The 20,227-nt window shown below is 40.3% G+C and overlaps 1 protein-coding gene across 1 annotated transcript in view; it reads left to right on the forward strand.

Moving 5' to 3' along the window:
* Positions 1–20,227, forward strand: part of ABCA1 (ATP binding cassette subfamily A member 1) — a 135,234-nt gene that overhangs the window by 57,931 nt on the left and 57,076 nt on the right. The window contains exons 6-8 of the mRNA XM_008073464.2: positions 2,754–2,875; positions 4,920–5,096; positions 17,351–17,443. Coding sequence (XP_008071655.1) covers positions 2,754–2,875; positions 4,920–5,096; positions 17,351–17,443 — 392 coding nt within the window. The remainder of the gene's footprint in view (positions 1–2,753; positions 2,876–4,919; positions 5,097–17,350; positions 17,444–20,227) is intronic.

A 20,227-nucleotide genomic window follows, 5' to 3' on the forward strand; every position in this document is an offset into this window, starting at 1 on the left:
CAGGTCTTCATCTGGGCATTGGTGATACTAAGATAAAATGCATTTTCTGTGTCCTTTAGGTACAATCTCCTGGAGACAATATGCTAGTAAAACAATGTTTATTAAAGTATGGGCTGGGCGTGGTGACTCAAGCCTGTAATCCTAGCACTTTGGGAGGCTGAGGTGAAAGGATTGCCTGAGCCTACGGATTCGGATTCGAGAACAGCCAGGGCAACTTGGTGAGACCTTGTCTCTACAATAAATAAAAAAATTAGCTGGGTGTGGTAGCACATGCCTGTAGTTCCATCTACTTGGAAGGCTGAGGCGAAAGTATCGCCTGAGCCCAGCAGGTCAACGCTGGGGTGGCCGTGAGCATGTCACTGCACTCTAGCCTGGGTGACAGAGTGAGACTCCCAACTCAAAAAAAAAAAAAAAAAAAAAAAAAAATATATATATATATATATAGTCCCTAGATGCCCCCTGACTTATAAGTACAAGGGATGCTTAATAAAATGTAGATTTTTGGGCCCCCCATTCTAGATCAACTATTTTAGAATCCTGGGGATTGTATTTTAGCATGCTCCCTAAGTGAGTCTTAGGTGCTCTGAGGTTTGACACCTACAGAAGTGAGCCTGATGTTAACAGTATAGTGTCATATGTGATTGGGAGCACCAGGCAGGTGGCAGTGTGCAGGGGCATGGAAACTGAGACTGGACACTAACTGGGCTTAGAACAGCTTCTGGGTGTCATAACGAATGACTAGAAGCCAGTCAAATAGGGATAGCAGAGAATCATTTTCTAGAGGTGAAATGATGACTTACTTAATTTATTCTTTTATAACTATATTACTGAAGGTTGCTTAAGGCAGAATGCAACTGAATCTTAAAGCATTAACGAGAATCTGGTTGAACTGTAGGAGTCCTACTGCTACTTTATCTCTGTGCATGGCCCTCTTAGCTCCCTGGATTAACTCCTGTCCTTATTAAGCCTCACACTGTAGTCCTGTTTTCAGATCAAACCTCTATTTCTCTTCAGGTCAATGATTTGGGTTTGCAAAGTTTGCCCTCTAGAGGTTGGTTAGTGTCTGGGCCTGTGGGCTGCAGTTCTGCAAAGGATGACTGCCCTGCCATGTGGTCATGATGAGCTGGTTTTATTGTTATTTCACAGAAGTTAGGTTATTAGGAGAGTGGAGTGGAAGAAATAGACAGTCAAATAAAATAAATAAGAGAAAAACGATAGTATTTTACAGCCAGAGGACTCCTACTAAGCATCTGCTCAGAAACCTCTTGTTTTGGAGATGAAGAAACTGAGATTTAGAACAAAGATATGAAATACCCAAATGACACCACCAGACATAGCCACCAACTCTAGGGACTAAAATTTTGGGTTTCTGAGCAGTGCTTTTTCTGTTTGGCTACACTGGATTGAAGTCTTTTCTAAATTAACCCAGAGGACTCCTTATTTTAAAAGATTCTTTATGAAACCCTTTAGCAATCAAATCATTTGTTAGGGCTGATTTTATTTTTATTTTAAATTTTTTATTTTGATGCAAGGAGTACATGTGCAGGTTTGTTACACAGGCATATTGTGTGATGGTGAGGCTTGGGCTTCTATTGAGCCTGTCACTCAGGTGGTGGACAGTGTTTAGCTCCTGCTTATTAGGGAGGGCACATGGTATTCAGTTTTCTGTTTCTGTGATAAAACACTCAGGATGATGGTCTTTAGCCGAATCCTGCTAAAGGATCACCAATGCCCATGTTGCTGCAAAGGGCCCAATTTTGTTCTTTTTTATGGCTATAGAGTATTCCATGGTGTATATATACTATATTTTCCTTATTCAGCCTACCACTGAACAGAACCTAGGTTGGTTCCATGTTTTTGCTGTTGTGGTTAGTGCTGTGATCGACGTGTGCATGCAGGTGTCTTTTTGGTCGAGTGATTTGTGCTCCTTTGGGTATATAGCCAGTAGTGGGTAGGGCTGATTTTAAAATATATGCTCATGTATTTTCCTAAAGCATGGCAGACTTGGGTTTTAGAGCTTTGTATCACGTGTTTTTTACATCTAGAATTAAACTGAGAACATGTCTGTAAAAGCTTTACGCTTTGATACGCATAAGACACCTGTAGGTTGTTCTTAACAGTGTGACCCCCTAGACAACAGCGTCAGCATTACCTGGAAGCTGATTCTCCAGTCTCCTCCCAGGCCCACTGAATCAGAAACCCTGGGGGTGGGGTCCTGGGGGTGGGGTGCTTGATTGAGCCCTCCAGGTGATTCTGATAAACATTCAAGATTGAGAACCACTGCCTTCTTTGTATAAACAGGAGATCAGCTTCTGTGGCTGGTGGGAATAAGGCTTTACAACTCTTCAGTTTTAGTTAGGGGAGACAGGAGTGTTGTGAATAGTGTCACAAATCTCTGGGATGGGCAAAATCATTTCAAAGGTTTGGCTTTTGCTTATAAAGCAGGGAAAGCCTCTCTCTGTCTCTCGCTCCCCCTTTCTCCCTTTCTTTCTCTGGTGTGTTTGTAATAGCACTGTGACACTGAGTTGAGGAGCACATGTTGAGTGTGGCTCACCATGTTTTCAGGAAGCAATCTTTTCATGCTTCTCTTGATAAGGTGCTGCTCACCTAACTCATTTCTCTGTGTACTTAAACCCAAAGACTTATAGTCATAAATATTATAATACTTGTTTCTACTCTTCCTCCTATTATGTACTAATAAAAATAACCCCCAGAGTTATGAATTAAATAAAAATAAAACACTTTCTTGACAGGCTTGAAGCTTCAGGATTTCCTGATGGATAATGAAACGTTCTCTGGGTTCCTGTATCACAACCTTTCTCTCCCAAGGCCTACGGTGGATAAAATGCTGAGGGCTGATATCAGTCTCACCAAGGTAAGCTGCCACCTTCCTCCGTGGGCCTGATAGCAATTACGTTGTCCAAGTGCCTGGAAAGAAGTGAATAAACCCCTGTCCTTGTAGTGGTGGTGAAGGAGGTAGTTAGCTCAAATTCAGCGTCACCTAATTTTATTCCCCTGCCCAGGCTGGAATTGCCAAACCATCCAGAGAATGGCGTCAGGGTCCACCTGGTTGGCAAAATTGATTTCCTGCCGTCAATTGGCATTTGTGATTACTTCCTCCTTGAAGGGTTACATTTTAAGTTGAGCTAAACATTATTTTTTAAAAATTTCACAGTTCTGAGACAGTAACCAGGGTTGCGAATTATTGATCTGGAGCAGCTCTGTCTATAAAATCTGAGACGGGAGATTTTAGAAATGGAATGCTTTTTTTTTTTTTTTAAAAAAAGATGGACAAAGGTTACATAAGGAGATTTAAAAAAATTTTTTTAAACCAGGAAGTAATGTTTGTGTTTATATAGAACTTTAACCTTAGAGTCTTAGAATACCTCCTCTGGTATCATTAACTATCATACAGCTGCTGTGCAGTGGTCAGCAGACCCAGACTGTGTGGTTATTGATTTTTCAGAGATGCTTTTCAAGTTTATTCTCTGACAGAAAGAGGAACTGCTTCCTCATCCTGTCGCATGTCTACATACTAGCTTGTCTTTACAATAAGCAGAAGTAGGGAAATGTTTATGCTTGAAAATAAGGTTTTTGCTTCACATGATCTAGAATTTTTAAAATTAGAAAAATGTGCTTACTGTTTGCCCTTCTGAAAGTAGGAAAATATGCCTTGTGTGTACCAATTGTGCGGTTGGGAGATGGGCCAAAGGCAGTTGGCTTTTGAAAATAGTTGCATTTAGCATAATTTCCATTGCCCCCTGCCAATTTTGTATCTGTCACATCCGATCAGCTTAAAATAAGGGGGTGTTCTAAGCATGGAGGTGGTCTCTGCATTAGAGTAATTATGGTTTGTGTTTTCAGTGTTCCTAAACACAGACACTAAAGGTATGCTGACAGCCTGACGGCAAGGAGTAGTTAAAGAAAAGAGTAAAACTGAAGTGTGCTTGAGTATCTGGCAGTAGGTGAAAATTTAATGGAAACTATAACAGGCCAAATGTTCTGCAGTGTTTAGAAAGCTGCCTGGGTTTTGTGAGGCTTTTAGTCCATCACTCACATTATGTCAGGCTGAACCAATTTAAACTAACAGGCGAGCTGGTAATGGTGTAATAAGGAATCTGCATCATTCATTCATTCAACAAATATTTACTGTCTAGAATGTTTCAGCACTGTTAATGCAAAGTGGGCCTGATAAACAGAGGCCCCTCTTCTTACAAAACTTGTTCCCTGAATGGTAAGGGCTGTATATGAAGAAGCAGTTTGTTTAGGCCCAGAAAGGCAATTAAGTAAACAAAATATGACCAAGGAGAGGCTCTGTAGTGGATTTGCTATAATAAATACATAAGAATGACTTAGAATTGGCTTATCAATGAGGTAAGAAGAGGCCTGGTTTTCTAGAACTCTGCTCTGGGGCAAGTAAAATAAAGAATTCCAAATAATAAAATTGCTTGAGCATAGTTCTGTGTGTCAGTTAAATATCTGTACCTACAGTTAATTTGCATAAATGCTTTTCCCCCCCTATAATTCAGCCCAGTTCTAGTTTAAGATATCATACATTCCAAAATAGTGAGGATGTTTTTTCGCTAACAGAAGTGGTTCCAGGATTTCAGACTCTGAATTTCTGTTGTTGAATCATGTATCCCACAACTGAGAAAATGAGCTGGACCTGGGATTTTTGTTTGCAAGAAGGACAAGAGTGTGTGAGATATCGAGTCTAACACTGTGTGGATGTTTGAAGTGTCCTGTCATTGTGCCTTGTGCTTTGATACATTCTGAAGTTCAGTAAAGAGGCCCGATGTATTGGACTCTTGCTGTGGTACCTGTTTTAAGACCTTCAAAGCTGTGTTGATGTGAGGGCCCCAGCTTCCCAACTTTGTAATCCTATTTCACTTGTCTCTCTTTGCATGAAACGTTTCCAGGTATTTTTACAAGGCTACCAGTTACATTTGACTAGTCTGTGCAATGGATCAAAATTAGAACAGCTGATTCAACTTGGTGACCAAGAAGTTTCTGAGCTTTGCAGCCTATCGAGGGAGAAACTAGATGCAGCAGAGCGAGTCCTTCATTCCAATATGAACATTCTGAAGCCAATCCTGGTGAGTAGTAAACTTGGTAGTGGAGAAACGTTAAGCGCTAATGCTTTTGGAATGTGAAATTTTTCCTTGGACAATATGACTTTGTTTTTGTAGAAAAACAGGGCTTTCTGGGAGTTTGTGATGTAATTTAGCTCAGTGGTATTCTAAGTATTCTTTCAGACTTTTGGGCCATCTTCCAAGGGGTGAATGGGGGAAGAATAACCTGGGTGTGGCTGAGAGTAAGCCCAAAGTCCCTTGTGCCTATTTCAATCAGACAAGATCCACTTTTTCATGTTTTTAATATTATAAATCAAAGTAAGAATTCATCTGAAGAAAGAGTTCACTGGATTTAAACAAATGTCTGAAAACCTTTGATGGGAAAATGAATATCTATTCATCTTAAAAGTCCATCAGAAAGACATTATGGGCTGGCTGTCAGTCAGAAAACCTTGGACTTGGATGGGACCATTTCCGATAATTAGCTTACTTAGTGACAAAATTGTATTCAAAGAAAAAAAATCTCAATCAAGTTTGATCAGCCTAGGAATCGGTAGGTCAGAGAAGTACTTCATGAGAATACCCCATTCATTCATAATCAAAGAATGCTGGTGAACCTGAGTTTTTTGGACATGGGGCTGTTGTATATAGTTCCAGAACAAATATGTCTCTGGCTTTTCTGAGTGTGCTGATGAAATATCCCTCCAGCAGTATCATTTAGCATCTGACGTACTCGTTTCCTACTCACCAGATAGTGCCTTGATTTGTCAGTAAGATTCTCAAAACCAGGGAAAGAGCCCTGAAGGAGAGATATGTCTGGAAAGAGATGTTCCTCATTAGAATAAAGTGAAATTATATTCCTTTGGACTCTGTGCAGCATGATTCCTTTGCAGAGAGTTGGGTTCTTCTAGAGGGTACTAGGAATGATAAGTTTCCGGACCCTGTGCCTAGGTGATACCCTAGAATGTGTCCTTAGAAACACATCTCAGGGTTTATATTCTTGACTGACCATCACGAAGTTCTCATATCCTGAATGACTGTATGATGCTGTAGATACTGCTTGAGATGAAGGTAATAGTAAAACTTTGTGTGTGAGTCCCTGGGTACCTCTGTGAGGCACCCAGGTCAGTCACTGTGAAGGGCTTGGTCCTAATGCTTAAGATATACAGTGAGTTTCAGTGAGTCTATTTCAGTCTTTAAAAAAATAGAGTGCTTTGTTTAGTGGTCTGTGATTCTGTTGGTTAATGTTTGCATGTTATAATTTCAAGTAAGTTATATTCCTGTATTCGGATGTCTGCAACCCTAAGTAGTTTGCCTGAAAGGCTAGATAAGATCACTTGTGCAGTCTTTCGTAGCCTGTTGGCCCTTTTTGCATTGTGAGGGTCAAAGGTTATTACAAATTATATAGGAGGTCATTACTAACCATTTCCATGGACTGTTTTAGGCTGCTTTACTTCACTACAAGATAAAAATGCTCACCCTTTCTATTGGAAGGATTCAAATTTTGGAAAGATGAGTGTTTTTAGAAGACATAGTAATTTATTCTGGTGCCCCTTCTTTGTTTATTCATTAAACATTTATTGATTTCCTAACCCAGTAAAATCCTCTACTCACATAATGTCTGAATTGCTCTCAAAGTAGAATGACAGTAGAGCCCTCATCATCTGATTGTTAACATCTCAGTTTCAGCTTGAGAGCATCTCTCCATTTGGGAGGATTAGCCACATGATGGGGTGCATGGAGATACACCTTCAATATTGTCAGCCACACTGTATTCCATCCTTTTGTGTTGTGATTGTACCTTGTGGCTACATTGGTTTATGACCAGGAGTTGGTCAAGGTAGCTATCACATGCTTCCTGCACATTTCTTGATTATGTGGAACATCTCAGGTTATTCTCCTACTCCTCTGCTATTGTTGAGAGACCTCTCTCTATAAAGTCAGAGAATGGGAATCTTTAATTAGAATATAGTGAGTGAGGCCAGGCTCGGTGACTCAGCCTGTAATCCCAGTACTTTGGGAGGCCAAGGTAAGTGGATTGCCTGAGCCTGTGGCAACTTGGTGAGACTGCGTCTCTACAATAAATTAAAAATTAGCTGGCATGGTAGTGCGTGCCTGTAGTTCTGGCTACTTGGAACGCTGAGGTGGAAGGATCGCCGGAGCTCAGCAGGTCGATGCTGGAGTAGCTGTGACTGTGCCACTGCACTCCAGCCTGGGCGATGGAGTGAGACTCCAACTCAAAAAAAAAAAGAATATAGTGAGTGGTCAGGACTGTTCCATGTAAAGATGATTATGGAGAATGCCTTTGGGATGAAATGACTTCCAGACATTTTGAAATGCAACCCTTATGTATTGAATTAGGCAGAGCCTTAATTGGAGTCCTGGGGTTGATATTTGATTTGCATTTGGCAGTCTTTTCCCCCAGCTATTGGTTGAAATTTCAACGTTTGTGATAGTAGATAGATGTGACATGTGACGACATCACACATGGGCAGTTACTTGTGCCAAGAACTACAACAGGAGCACCAGCAGCAACCAGATGCCAGGCCCAGCATCATGGGGAGAGAAACTGTTCTGTCAATATATATACATTTTTTAAACCAAAAATTGGAGAGACATATTTTGAAACATTCCTTCTCTTTATTTTTTTGATGTGGGTGTTTTCCCATCTTTCAGCCAAGGATATCCTGACTTTTTCTCTTGGGACTCTTTCAGTATCAAGATCACCTCTAGATAACAATGTTTTGGCAACATGGGGAAAGTGTGGCAGAGTGGAAGGATCAGATGCATCTGGGTTAAAATACTGCCTAAGCATTTTACCAGTACTGACTTGGATACATTATTTAGCTCAGCTTATAAACTCAGCTCCCTCTTCTTTTGCATACAGATGATACATTTAACCCTTTGTTGTGGTTATTGATCATACATATGAAGAGGCTGGCGTGGGACCTGGCATACATTAGGTGCTTGGTAAATAGAAATTGGTAATTTAATTGATACTAGTAATAGAAACTGCATGCTGAAAACAACTGCTGGCAAGATAGACATTTTCTTATGTAGGTCAGTGTTAAAACTGTCAAAGTCACCTCAAGCAAAGTGTTCCTGGAGAATATATCAGTGAAAAACTGTTCTTTACCCAGATATTGCCAAGGCCTCAGATTCACCCCATAGATTCTTATTTATATCCATGCCTTACTCCATATCTCATGTGCAAATGAGTACTGGATGTCAGAATGGTATTATATCCTTAAAGTTATCTGGAATTAAAAGTGGTTTCCACTAGGCAATCTCTGTTTTCTACTTGAAAACTTATTCATTCACTGAGCAATGTGTATTGAGCGCTTATTATGTGTTAGGTAAGCTCTAGAAGCTGGACTCAACTGACCCTAGAAAAGATGACTTTTTGATGAGTATAAGGGTGGGTAGATACAAGAAGTATTATCTCTAGGGTAAATGCACTTACTCTTAAAGGGAGGCTCTTGTTACTGAATGTTCATAGTATTTGCCTGTTGAGATAACAACCTCTAGGAGGAGCTCCGGGCCCTCTGGTAGTGGCTTCTGTTGTTTTACTGCCCAGTAGGATGATTTGACTGTATGAATGGGTTGGGCAGGTGAACTTTTCCTCACCTTCCCTCAGGTCCTTCTGAAGCAGCACTCACCTTTCTCAGAAGGAGGAGGATGGTCTATGTGGGGGCCCTTCTCTACTGTTGCACGGTTACCTCCAATCTGTTTTGGACTGCAGGAAGATGCCTTAATAGTGGAACAGCAGAATTTGGCCAGAGGGATTTGTTTGCTTCTGTTGTCAAGATCCTTGCTGGCTGTATTGATTTTTCTGTTCTGCCATTACAAATCACTACATACTTAGCAGCTTGAAACCATACAAATGTATTATCTCACCATTCTGAAGACCACAAGTTTGGGTACAGCAGGGTTCACCTGGGTCCATTTCCTAGAGTCTCACAAGGCTGACAGGTGTTTGCAGGGCTGTGTTCCTTTTTGGAGGCTCTTGAAGATGAACCTGCTTTCGGGCTTATTCAGAATGTCGGCTGAATTCAGTTCCTTGCAGTTGTAGGACTGAGGTCTCTGTTTCCTTGTTGATTGTCAGTCAGAGAAAGTTCTTTGTTTTTAAGGGTTCATGTGATTAGTTTGGGGTCATCTACATAATTAGGATGATCTCCTTATTTTGAGGTTCACAACTTCAATGATACCTTCAAAGTACATTTTTGCCATGTAATGTGCATATTCACATACTGAGGGATTAGAATGTGGACCTCTTTGGAGGGCATTCAGCCTGCCCAGCTGTCTTTTTATTGGAGGGTATATTTTATTATGTCTTTGAAGTGTTCCCTCAGTGCCCTTGGTTTTTATTAAGTCCTCATCAGCTCTCTGATTTTTTTCCCCCATGTTTCGAGAGTGACTCTAAAGCATAATGAACATTGCTCATTAGGGTTTTTAAAGTACAAACCAAAGAGAGGTGACTTTGGGAAGCAGAGCATCTCTGAACAAGGCATGAGAATTTCATCCAACAAAACCATCAAATGTTTATTGTGTATCTGCTTTATACCAGGTACTGTTCTAGGCAACAGATGTTCAACCGTGAACAAGGCAGATATTATATACACGGAGCTTTCATTTTAGTGGGCACTAAGAACCAACTTTTAAGGTCAAGGCTAGGAATTTGAGGAATTCTTTGTAGGTTCTGGATCTGTAGCATGAGGGCTGTCCTATTGTTTCAGGTTCACTGAGAATCTCCAGACTGGCTCCCTGACGGCAATCTTGGCCAACATGGGACACTGTGAACTACAGTGGAAGGAGTGTGCACTTGGCATTAGCTAGGTTTAGGCTCTAGTTCTGGCTCACCGTTGTCTCAGTGATGTGAAAATGGTGTCTGATCCTTGAGATTAGAAGGACAGGCATACAGATTTATCTCTGCCTCAGTAATAACTTGAATACTGGAGACACAACCATGTGGTTTGATTGTCTTGGTGCCTGATGGTAACTGTAGCCTAAAAGGGAAAGTTGTTTTTGTGGAAAAAAAAGTTCTCTTCTCATGTTTTCTGATGCATATAGCACATTCCCATCAAGGCAGAACTTGGTTTTTGAGACAAAGACGGTGAAGTGAGCATGCCTTGAGGTCCCCAGAAGACCAGTGATTTCACAGTAGGGCTGTGTATAGATCGAAGGGGCAGCTGGATAAGGGGCAAACAAAGGCACCCTTGTATTGAAGGGTCTTTGTTTAGCCTCTTCTTGACTCTTGGACTAGGACTCAGAATAGAGATGGGGCTTGCTGTTATCTTCTGCCTCATAGTTTTTTAGGTCTGGATACTTCAACTTGTTACGTGCAGTTCTTAAAGCATTTATGTGGAGTTTTGCAATAGAGAACACTTGTTCTTCCTGTCCTCCTGCCTGAAACTCAGACATTTGTGGAAAATATCAGATTTTGTTTGGCTTCGTTTAATTTGACTACCCACCTGTTTACAAAATATGCTTTGTCCTGGCAAGCAGTTGCAGTACTCATCTTTTGGTATTTGGTGGAATGACACGCTGTGCAGATTGATGGCTCCTCAGACTCTATGTTCATGTAACACAGAACTGAGGAATACATTGGTTAATTTAGCAGTGTGTTAACATGATTACTCAATTCCATCTGTACAGACAATTTTACCTCAATTATATTATTTCTTCCTTGAAAAGTGTTGCCATTTCTGGGTAAAGGTTTGGTTTTGTCCTGAATTACGCAGTAGTAGCTATATGTAACTGTGTTTAAAAACAGCAGAAAATGAAGCATTTTAATGCATTAACCACATCACATTTAAAAGTTAATATTTAAATTGTAAAATTGTTTTTAAGGGATTAGAAATGAGTTTTATAATTTCCTATTTCAATAAATATTAAAATGTTCCTCAAAGAAAGTTTTTGTTTTCACATAAATCATTGAAAAGAGACAGTGATTGCTTTTGGGTGGTGACAGTCCTTGTGCCTGAGTTGTGGCTTACTTGTTTTCAGTTTGAACTAAAACATAATAATCACAGCCCTAAGTTGGATTTTCTGAATGTAGGCAAAATGAAGTAGGGATTTGTGTCTTCTTCATGCAGGTGTCTAAGGCGGTCACATTGAAATGTGGGTCACATTGTAACATGCATTCACAGGAGGAAAACAAAATTGCGTATTGTGTTGAAAATAATATTCCAAAATACATATGCCCATATCTCACTTTATCTAGTAGCGGGGTCCCTGAAAAATTTGAATGTAAATAAGATTTTTGTAAATTAAAAATAATTTTCAGCCGGGCTCAGTGGCTCAGCCTATAATCCTGCGCCTTCGGGAGGCTGAGGTGAGTGGATTGCCTGAGCCCGTGGGTTCGAGACCCGCCTGGGCAGCGAAACCTCATCTCTACAATAAATCAAAAAATCAGCCGGGCGTGGTAGTACATGCCTGTAATTCTGACTACTCAGAAGGCTGAGGCGGAAGGATCGCCGGAGTCCAGCAGGTCGAGGCTGCGGTGGCCAGGAGCGGCCACTGCACTCCAGTCTGGGTGACAGAGTGAGACTCCAACTCAAAAAAAAAAAAAAAAATTTTTTTTCAGGTACACTTTAATTTCACAGTTGTTGTTTCTATTTGGCTGTGTGGCTAATGTAAACAGACACCTACATTCATTCATTCCGCATTTATTGAGCCCTAATCAGTGTCATACACTAGGCCAAGGAGGCCATGGTGTACAAGGTATAGCTCTCTCTGAGTTTCTGTCTTGGTGGGGGAGTGGGTGGAACAGACCAGGCAAGGAGTAGATGCTGTGTAGAGCGAGAGGTGCTCTGCTGGGTGCTATCCAGGTTTTGTCAGGACCTCCTACCCCAGTCTCTGAGGATCAGGGAAGAGGCATCCTGTACGTTGGGAGCTAAATACTAGATGTTAGCTGGGTAAAGGATAGGGAGTAGAATGTTCTGGGCAGAGGACAGAGTATGCACCTTGGTTTAGAGGGGAAAGGGAAGAGAAGGTGGCATTTAGGGGAACTGCACATGATTGAGATAGTCCAGCATGGAGTGGATATAGCTCTCGGGAGTTTGATGGGGGAAAGAATGCTGAGATGTGACACGACAGAGGTGGGCAAAGGTCAGCTGAAGCTGAGACAAACCTTCAGGAGCCTTGTACAGTATTGGGCCTCATCCTCAGAGCACAGGAAGCCATTGAAAGGCTCCAGAGCTCGAGTGACTTGACGAGGTGTGTACAAACATAGAGTATGTCTATGAATTGGAATGATCTTTGTAGCAGGATCCATGCTAGTCATTCATCTCTTACCTTACTGGGTGCTTCTCCCTTCCTTTTAGCTTTTTTTCTATAAATGTTTACTGGGTGTTGAGTTGAATGGTAATAGACACTGGGTTGAAATAAAACACCAGCTCGAGAATTAAAGCCAAAATGACTTTGCCAGGTTACTGCCTTTTAAAACATTTTTCAATCTTTCATGACTTAACTATCAGGCTAGTGAGAATAGACTATAATGAAGTCATCTGTTAGAGTTGGGAAGAATGAGGCACGATGGCCTTTGTCATTCCAAGGCCAGTGTCTCAGAGTGTCATGCTTTCCGGAAATATTGCTGTGATGTGAGTAACACATAGCAAGTTGGTGGAAGCTTTTGAGTATTACAGTAAGCATTTGTATTTTCTTTCTCTAATGATATTACGGTATTTAGTTAAGATCTCAACTACTGAATAATGCATGAATTCCTGTTAGCTTAACAGAGGAGGTACAGACCCTCACTAAAGGCTTTATTTTCCCTCTTTTTTACCCCCCATTTCTTTACTTTATACAAGAAAATCATTTGCCTCCTGTGTATATTAGGGACCTATATGAGTTCATAGCCAAGAAAATGTTTTTGGTTAGGAAAAGTAATAATAGGAATTCCACGCTGTGAATTGTTTATTGAAGCTCTCTGGAAAGATAATTTGGCAAGATTTGTCTGCTTTTGTCAAGTAAGTATGAACTGGAGACCACAGTTAAGAATAGGCACAAACACATGATTCTGACTTCATTTTGTGGTCTAGTTTCAAGGCATGAATTATTGCCTGGGCTTAATTTTATTCAAGGAAGTTATCTGTCTTCTAGACCTGACATATACTCAAACCACCATAGTCTCGTTACTCTTCCTTTGTTTCTATTCAACTGTCCTTTCTCCAACTGAATTAAAAAGAACATTTAAAAAATAGTTCAAACATGCAAAAAGGTACAGAAAATAACATAAAGAACACTCATGTACATTATCCATTAAACAAGCAAGCAAACCAAAACACAGACTGTTAACAAAGTAATATTATAAGATATGGTATCAGATTGGTATCTGTTTATGTAAAGGTCTGATACCCACAGAAAGTTTAACAAGGTCTTTATATTTATGTCCATGGCCAACTACATTCAAGGGTTAAACAGTCATGCAGTAGGCTCTGCTGTGTGCATGAAGTTTTGCTGAATTGTGGAGCTTTTAAAACAAGAAGAGTAAGCTTGTCCCCAAATTAGGACATTTACATTGAAAAAATTGGAAGGAAAAATTACTGCCTATGAAGATGTAAATTTATTCAGATTGAGAAGACATATTCTAAGAACAACAGAATTGCTCACTGATTTGTACTCTTCTGGGAACAGATGACTTGTAATGGTGCCAACAGGCCAGTGTTGAGTCTGGGGTCTTTAGAAACATCCTTTGGCAATGACTGTACCCGATGGGTGTGACACCCCTGGCTCCACATGTGTTTAGCATCATCTCGGATCCTGTTTCTAGTCAGGTGGACTGAGTGGCCTCTGTTTACTGCTTCACAGTATGCAGCAGATGGTGGTGTGTGGACCAGACACAGAATACACAAACAACCACATTTGTGCAAAGAATGCTGTGAAGAGAGGCTTTGTGAACATTGTTCATGTGCTGGTTCAGTGGTTCTCAAACCTCACATATAACTCAGTGTGCAAAAGAATCTCCTGAGGATTCCTGGATCACACTCTTAGCTTCTGATTCAATAGGTCTCAGGTGGCTGAGACCTGCATATTTAACAAGCACCACAGGTGGTTCTGAAACAGGAGCTCCACAAGCCACACTGTGTTAGTGAAACCTGATCTTTCACAACACTCTGCTGTGATTTTGGTTGTATTCAAGTACAGCTAGTGCCATTTTTAGTTAGCATTTCCTTTTAATAAATTCACTTCTTTGGATAAATTTGTTTAGAAGCGAAGCTGTATCACTGCTGTAGAACCAACACGATCTGCTGTAAATAGAAGGCGCACGTGAATATACATTAAGATAAAGATGTGTGTGTATACGTGTGTGTGCATATATATACACACATATATATACACATACAGAAACAAACACATAGTCACAGGTAGTGAGTTTTCCTTCGGGTGTTTCTATTTGAATGTCAACTTTGGGGCCAGTTAATGTGTGCAAGATAAGTTTATATGTGTATATATGTAGAAATATACATACATAGACACACACATATATATACATACATAATATGTAATATATATTTCTTCCACTTAACATTGTTTTTGTTTTGCAGTTTGGCAAACACTGAGTAAAAGAAAAGGGTTATAGGAGAGAGAAGCATTTTACCCCAAGTCTTCAAGAATTAGATGTCTTAACCTTGTAATGAGAAGTATTTATAATTTTAGAAATAGCACATTTAAGTGTGGCTGATGTGATATGTGGTGATAACTCTAGCTCTGTACCTAGCAGAGGGAGAACAGGAGATCCCAACAGGAGAAAAGAGTTCGAGAACCTGCCAAGAAATGTCTTTTTAAGAACTGACTGGAAAACCCTGTTTGTAGACAAGAGCCCTCCAGTTTTAGCAGTAAACTTTTGGGGAAGAGAAGAAAAAGGTAGAGGATGAAATTGTTGATAATTGTGAGGATTTACTCTGTGCCAGGCACTGTGCAAGGGGCTTTATATGTGCCCTCATGAAAACTCTGATATGTACACAGCATTTTAAACTTTGCTGTAACATTGATAAAATGGGGGCATGGGGAATTTGAGTCATTTGCCTAGGGTTCTGTAGCCATCCCAGGTCCACGTGACCAGAGAATTGTATGTGTGTGGGGGGGTGGGGAGTAGAGTCAGGGTTGGGGAATAAGTGACAAGAATGCTAAGAATCTTATTTCTATTCAAACTTTATAAAAGAAATGGGTTAACATTTTAAGTTTTGAAAAATTTACATTAAGTTAATTTGACATTTTTTGCTTTGTCCTGGTTTGTTTTGTTTTGCTGTAGGTCCTGAACATCATCATCTTGTGGGCCTCATGATAAACACAAGAACACTTTACCTCCTATAGCTTTCAATGAAGACCCCTCAGTTTGTAATTGTTTTCCTTACTGCAAGTTCTCTATAGGTTGGACGTCTAGGTTGGACGTCTAGTGTGGCCCAAAGAGAGAAAGTAAAAACAAAACACACCACCTGTTTTTGCTTATGAATCACTATCTGTGGAAGGAACAATCATTAGCACAGTCTGTGTGTCATATCATAGAGACCTCCTTGAATATAGCACTTAAAGGGAGACCGCATCAGTCCCTCTGAGGACTGTGTATGTGGGCATACTGGGCCTCTGATGCATAAGTCAATCAAAAAGAACTGATGAATCAGGCTGTGCACGTTCTTTCATAGAACCTTTAGGCAGATTTTTCTCAGAGATGCACATTAGAATTATGCTTGGATATAAGGGGTGCCCCACAAAACCTGGAATTTATTAAAAAATTGTGTACTGGTTCTTACATGTTTAAATTTTATTCACCCTCAAAGTACTCCCCATTGGATGCCATACACCTACCCAGATGCTTTTTCCACTGCTCAAAACTTTTTTTTTTTAACTCATCAATTTTGATACCTTTTTTGTGCTTCTGCCATTTTTTAATTTCACCTTTTCCACATCGGCAAAATGTTTCCCTTTGAGGGCCATTTTTTTTTTTTCCACTTGGGGCAAGATCCAGTGAATAGGGAGAGTGGGGCACTAAGGCCATGCCATTTTGGGGGCAAAAATGGCGAAACCCTCAGTGTGGTGTGGGCAGGTTTGCTTGTAAATCACCCATCATAAAATGGGCAAATACATTGAAAGAATCTTCAAAAAAAAAAAAAAAAATTCACTGATACTGAACACAGCCTTTCACAACAACACTAACTGGTACACTGATGCCCATGGGTTCCTGGAACACTTACCTGGCAGGAGGAAACTTTACTACAAGGGGCACACCCTCAAGATAACTTTAGTTTTTTTAGGGGTTCCCCTCATGTGATGATAATCAGGGTGATACTCAGTCTTCTGCATTTGGAGTTCTTTTTAAGAAAAAACATTCCAGGCTGCTATTTCTCAGAGATAGTGAGTCTCATCCACTTCCAACCATTTTCTGTGTAGTCTACATTGTAATTTCACAGCTCTCTCTGATATGACAAATGTCAAAATAGCCTAGCCTTCTCTAGACTTCAGAGGTGTCTGATATGACATTGAATAAAACAATGCCCATAGAAACACCAAGGAAATGGGGATTTTCCCTGATGACTTTTTTGCTAAACTGATCCTTATGTCTCTTTGGAAGCCTGAATACTCAATCAAATTTGAGGCTCCTCAGCTGTGCCAATTCTGACCTTTGAGCCTATTCTTTTCTTTATCTTAGCCTTTTTGCCCTAATTTATATTTTCCTGGTTTTAATGAACTATTTTCTTATATTTTCTATGTTAATAGTTAGGTAACAAATAACTGTAACTAAATATGAATTAGTATATATAAAGATTTGACTAGACATAAAAATAAGTGTTCCACATTAAATTTCCAGTGTTAGAAACAGTGCAGATATGAACAGAGTGAAAGAATTCCTTCTTTCCCTACTTTTGACAGCTTTAAACTTCACATTTTCCTTTCTTATGAGCCTTTAAAAACTTTTCAAGGTCATTCCCGTAGTAGCTGTCTTGCAGACTCATAGACAAGTCTGGGAATTTGTGGTCAGTGTTGTATTGTATACACAGACACCCCTTATGAGATATTTTTACATCGATGTAATCTTAACTAGTTTTAAGTATAATATTTCTACACCACATAAAACCATCGAGGAATCAGTCATTCTTATATGAAGAAACCAAAACACAAAGTTAGAAGAGTTGTGGTGTCTTTTATTTTGGTTAGGAGTCGGTTTCCTGTTCTTTCAACTCAAGGTTGTGAACAGTTTTTAATTAACTTACTCATTTTCAGTAGAGATTTCACATTCACATTTGAACTCAGAAACAAATTATTTTTTCTCATTCCAGACAGGACTAAACTCTACATCTACCTTCCCAACCAAGGAGCTGACTATGGCCACAGAAACTTTGCTACACAGTCTTGGGACTCTGGCCCAGGAGGTAAGTTGTATTTTTCCAGAACCAGAAAGTGGGCCATCCATTGTGTCACCTTTTTTCATTTCTGAGTTTGGCCAGGGATTCCTTTTGATTTGAATATAATTTGAGATGTAATATCAATGTTAGAAGGCTATGTGATTTAAGAAATCTGTTTTGATCTCTTTACTTGAGATGAAGAAACTAAGACTCATAGGTATCTCTGAGCTAATTAATTAGTGACTGAAAACCTGTTACCTAGTTTAGAACTCTGCCCCTAGGCAATGACACATTTGTAAAGAGGTGAATTCCCTCTCTTACTTTCCATGCATTGCTTTTGCCTGACTAGCTTCTCCATATTGCTTCTTTTATAGCTAGACCAGACAGTGATTTTAGCAAAACAAATGTCTGCTAACTAAAGGTAATAACATGGTACCCCTAATTCGGCTCTTTGGCTTCTAAACATCTGGCCTATGAAGTTCAACTTTGGGAATATTGTCTCTTAGTGAATATTGAGTTGAATTTGCTTTTTTAGGTTCATATGCTAACAAATATATCAGAGTAATCTTTGTCCTAGCACCTGAGGGCCTGTAGGCACTTGCAAAAACAGTTAACCTTTACTGTCACTCCCAGTCAGCCTGTGTTCCACCTTTCTGACTCCCAGCCTTGTTTCAAATTAGACTTGGGCTGGAGGAATTGTCTGAAGCCCCATGTGTATGGAGCTGAGCCAGGGGTGGTGGTCACAAACAATGCAGGCTTTAATGTACGTAATATACAGGATATTGGAAAGATAATCATTTGGGAGAAATTTTCTCAGACTTGATCCAGCCTTATTTTCAGCTGCTTCTCAACTCTTTTTTTTTTTGGTGCTTATAGGTAATTTGCCCTTTTTTGGTACTTGCATTTTATTTTTAAATATCAAAATTTACTTTATGTTTTCTCATAATAAAATTATTGCATGCTTATTGTGGAAAATGTAGAATGTTTGGTAAATGCAGAAACATCAAGATTAAACACTGTTGATGTTTTAGTGTATCTTTCTGTCCTGCTGTTTTCTTTCTTTAATTCTGCTCACAAGTCTCTGACTTGAAGAGACTTGACTTCTGGATCTCCTTTCAGGAGAAGAAGCCCTTTTTCAGACTGCTATATGTTACCTTGGTTATGAAGGCTGGTGACCTCTTGCTTGGTGGAAAAGCTGGGTCATCTAGGGTTCTTCCAAGGGGAGAAGGAGAAAGGGAAACTTCTGCAAGTCCATAGCTATTTCTCTAGGGTCTGGCCGACATCGACATGTCCTGTATTGCTCCATCAGGTTCCCTCCCAACTGTCTTCCCCCTCATATATTTCTGGCCTTGGAGAAAGCAAAGCAGGACCTGTAAATGGGAGGCTGCCTCTAAACTTAGGATTTGGTTACAGCTGTTTTCTCTTACATCACTGGCCCTGCCTTTTGTCTGAGTTAAAAAAGTAATTGAGAGCATGTGTTGTTCCCTTTGCTGATTTGGTGGAACCTCTCCAACCGAAAAAATATACATTTTTCTGGGCATCTGCTGCCTGTGTCCTGCTTGCTCCTGGTCCAGGACAAGCAAGGACCACCTGCTTCTCTCAATAGAAAACACCTTCAAGTCACTTTGATCACAAGTTACTTATTGTTTCATTTGCTATTCCTGTGAGATAAATGGGAGAAGAGAAATGCACTTGTTTGTTTGGTGAGTGTTTGGAAAGAAAGTTGGTTGTTTTGATCAAAGCACAACTCTTGAAAGGAAAAGAACAGGGGAGCCAACATTTTCCGAGGAGCTGCTTTGGCTTAGGCAGTTTCACCCCATTTCTCTGTATAATCCACATGACACATCTGAAGTGGGTCTTACTGTATTGTGCCCATTTCACAAATGGCACCAGGGCTCCGAAAAGTTAAGCAACTTGCCCATAGTCATCCAGTGACTTCATTGACAAAACTGGGAGTTGAGCCCTGTACTGTTGGACTCCAAAGCTTGTGTTCTTGTTGGACTCACCAGCTTGCTTCATGATGAACTGTGATAGTACCTGGAATAGGAGACCCATCAAAGAAAAGAAATATGCATTTATGACATTTGGGTAGAAATGGGGACTTGAGGAGGAAGAGGAGTGAAAGTTGACATGAGTGTCACATCTGGGTGATGAGGTAGGTGTGTAACTGATAATTGGGAAGGCAGGACAGGGAGGCAGAGTCTCAGATATATCCATTTAATACTGACCAGGTGCCTGGCGTAGCTAGATTTTGGGATGGGAACTCAGCAATGAAAACACTGACTTCCCTGTTCTCATGGGGCTCTCATGGAGTGAGAGACAGAAATAAATAGGTCAGCTTATAGTCTGACAGAAAGGATACGTGCAACGAAGAAAAACAAAAGCAGGGTAAGGGGCATAGAGTGTGATAAAGTGCTATTTTAAGGGGGGTGATTAGGGAAGCCCTCTCTGATAAGATGACAATTGAGCTTGATGGAGAGGACAGCATGTCTGTGTAGGAAAGGGTACTCCAGGTAGGAGGAACAGCAGATACAAAGGTGTTGATGCTAGGGCATGCTTAAGAAACATGTTTAAAGATCAGGGAAAGCGAGCAAGTGAAAGGAGGGCAGAGATGAGCTTAGAGAAGGAGGTGAGTGCCTACAGGCAAGAGTTAGGATTTCACTGGGTGAGAAGGGAATCCAGTGGAGAGTTTGAAGCGGAGGGGGAATGATATGATCAGAATCTGTAGACTGATGACACCCTGGTGGTTGGATTGAGAAGAGACTGGGGTGGGGACCAGGGAAGATGAAGACCATTGCAGTGGATTGAGAA

Source organism: Carlito syrichta, unplaced genomic scaffold (genome assembly GCF_000164805.1).
Source record: "Carlito syrichta isolate Samal-C Ts95f unplaced genomic scaffold, Tarsius_syrichta-2.0.1 Scaffold315851, whole genome shotgun sequence".
Taxonomy (NCBI): Eukaryota; Metazoa; Chordata; class Mammalia; order Primates; family Tarsiidae; genus Carlito; species Carlito syrichta.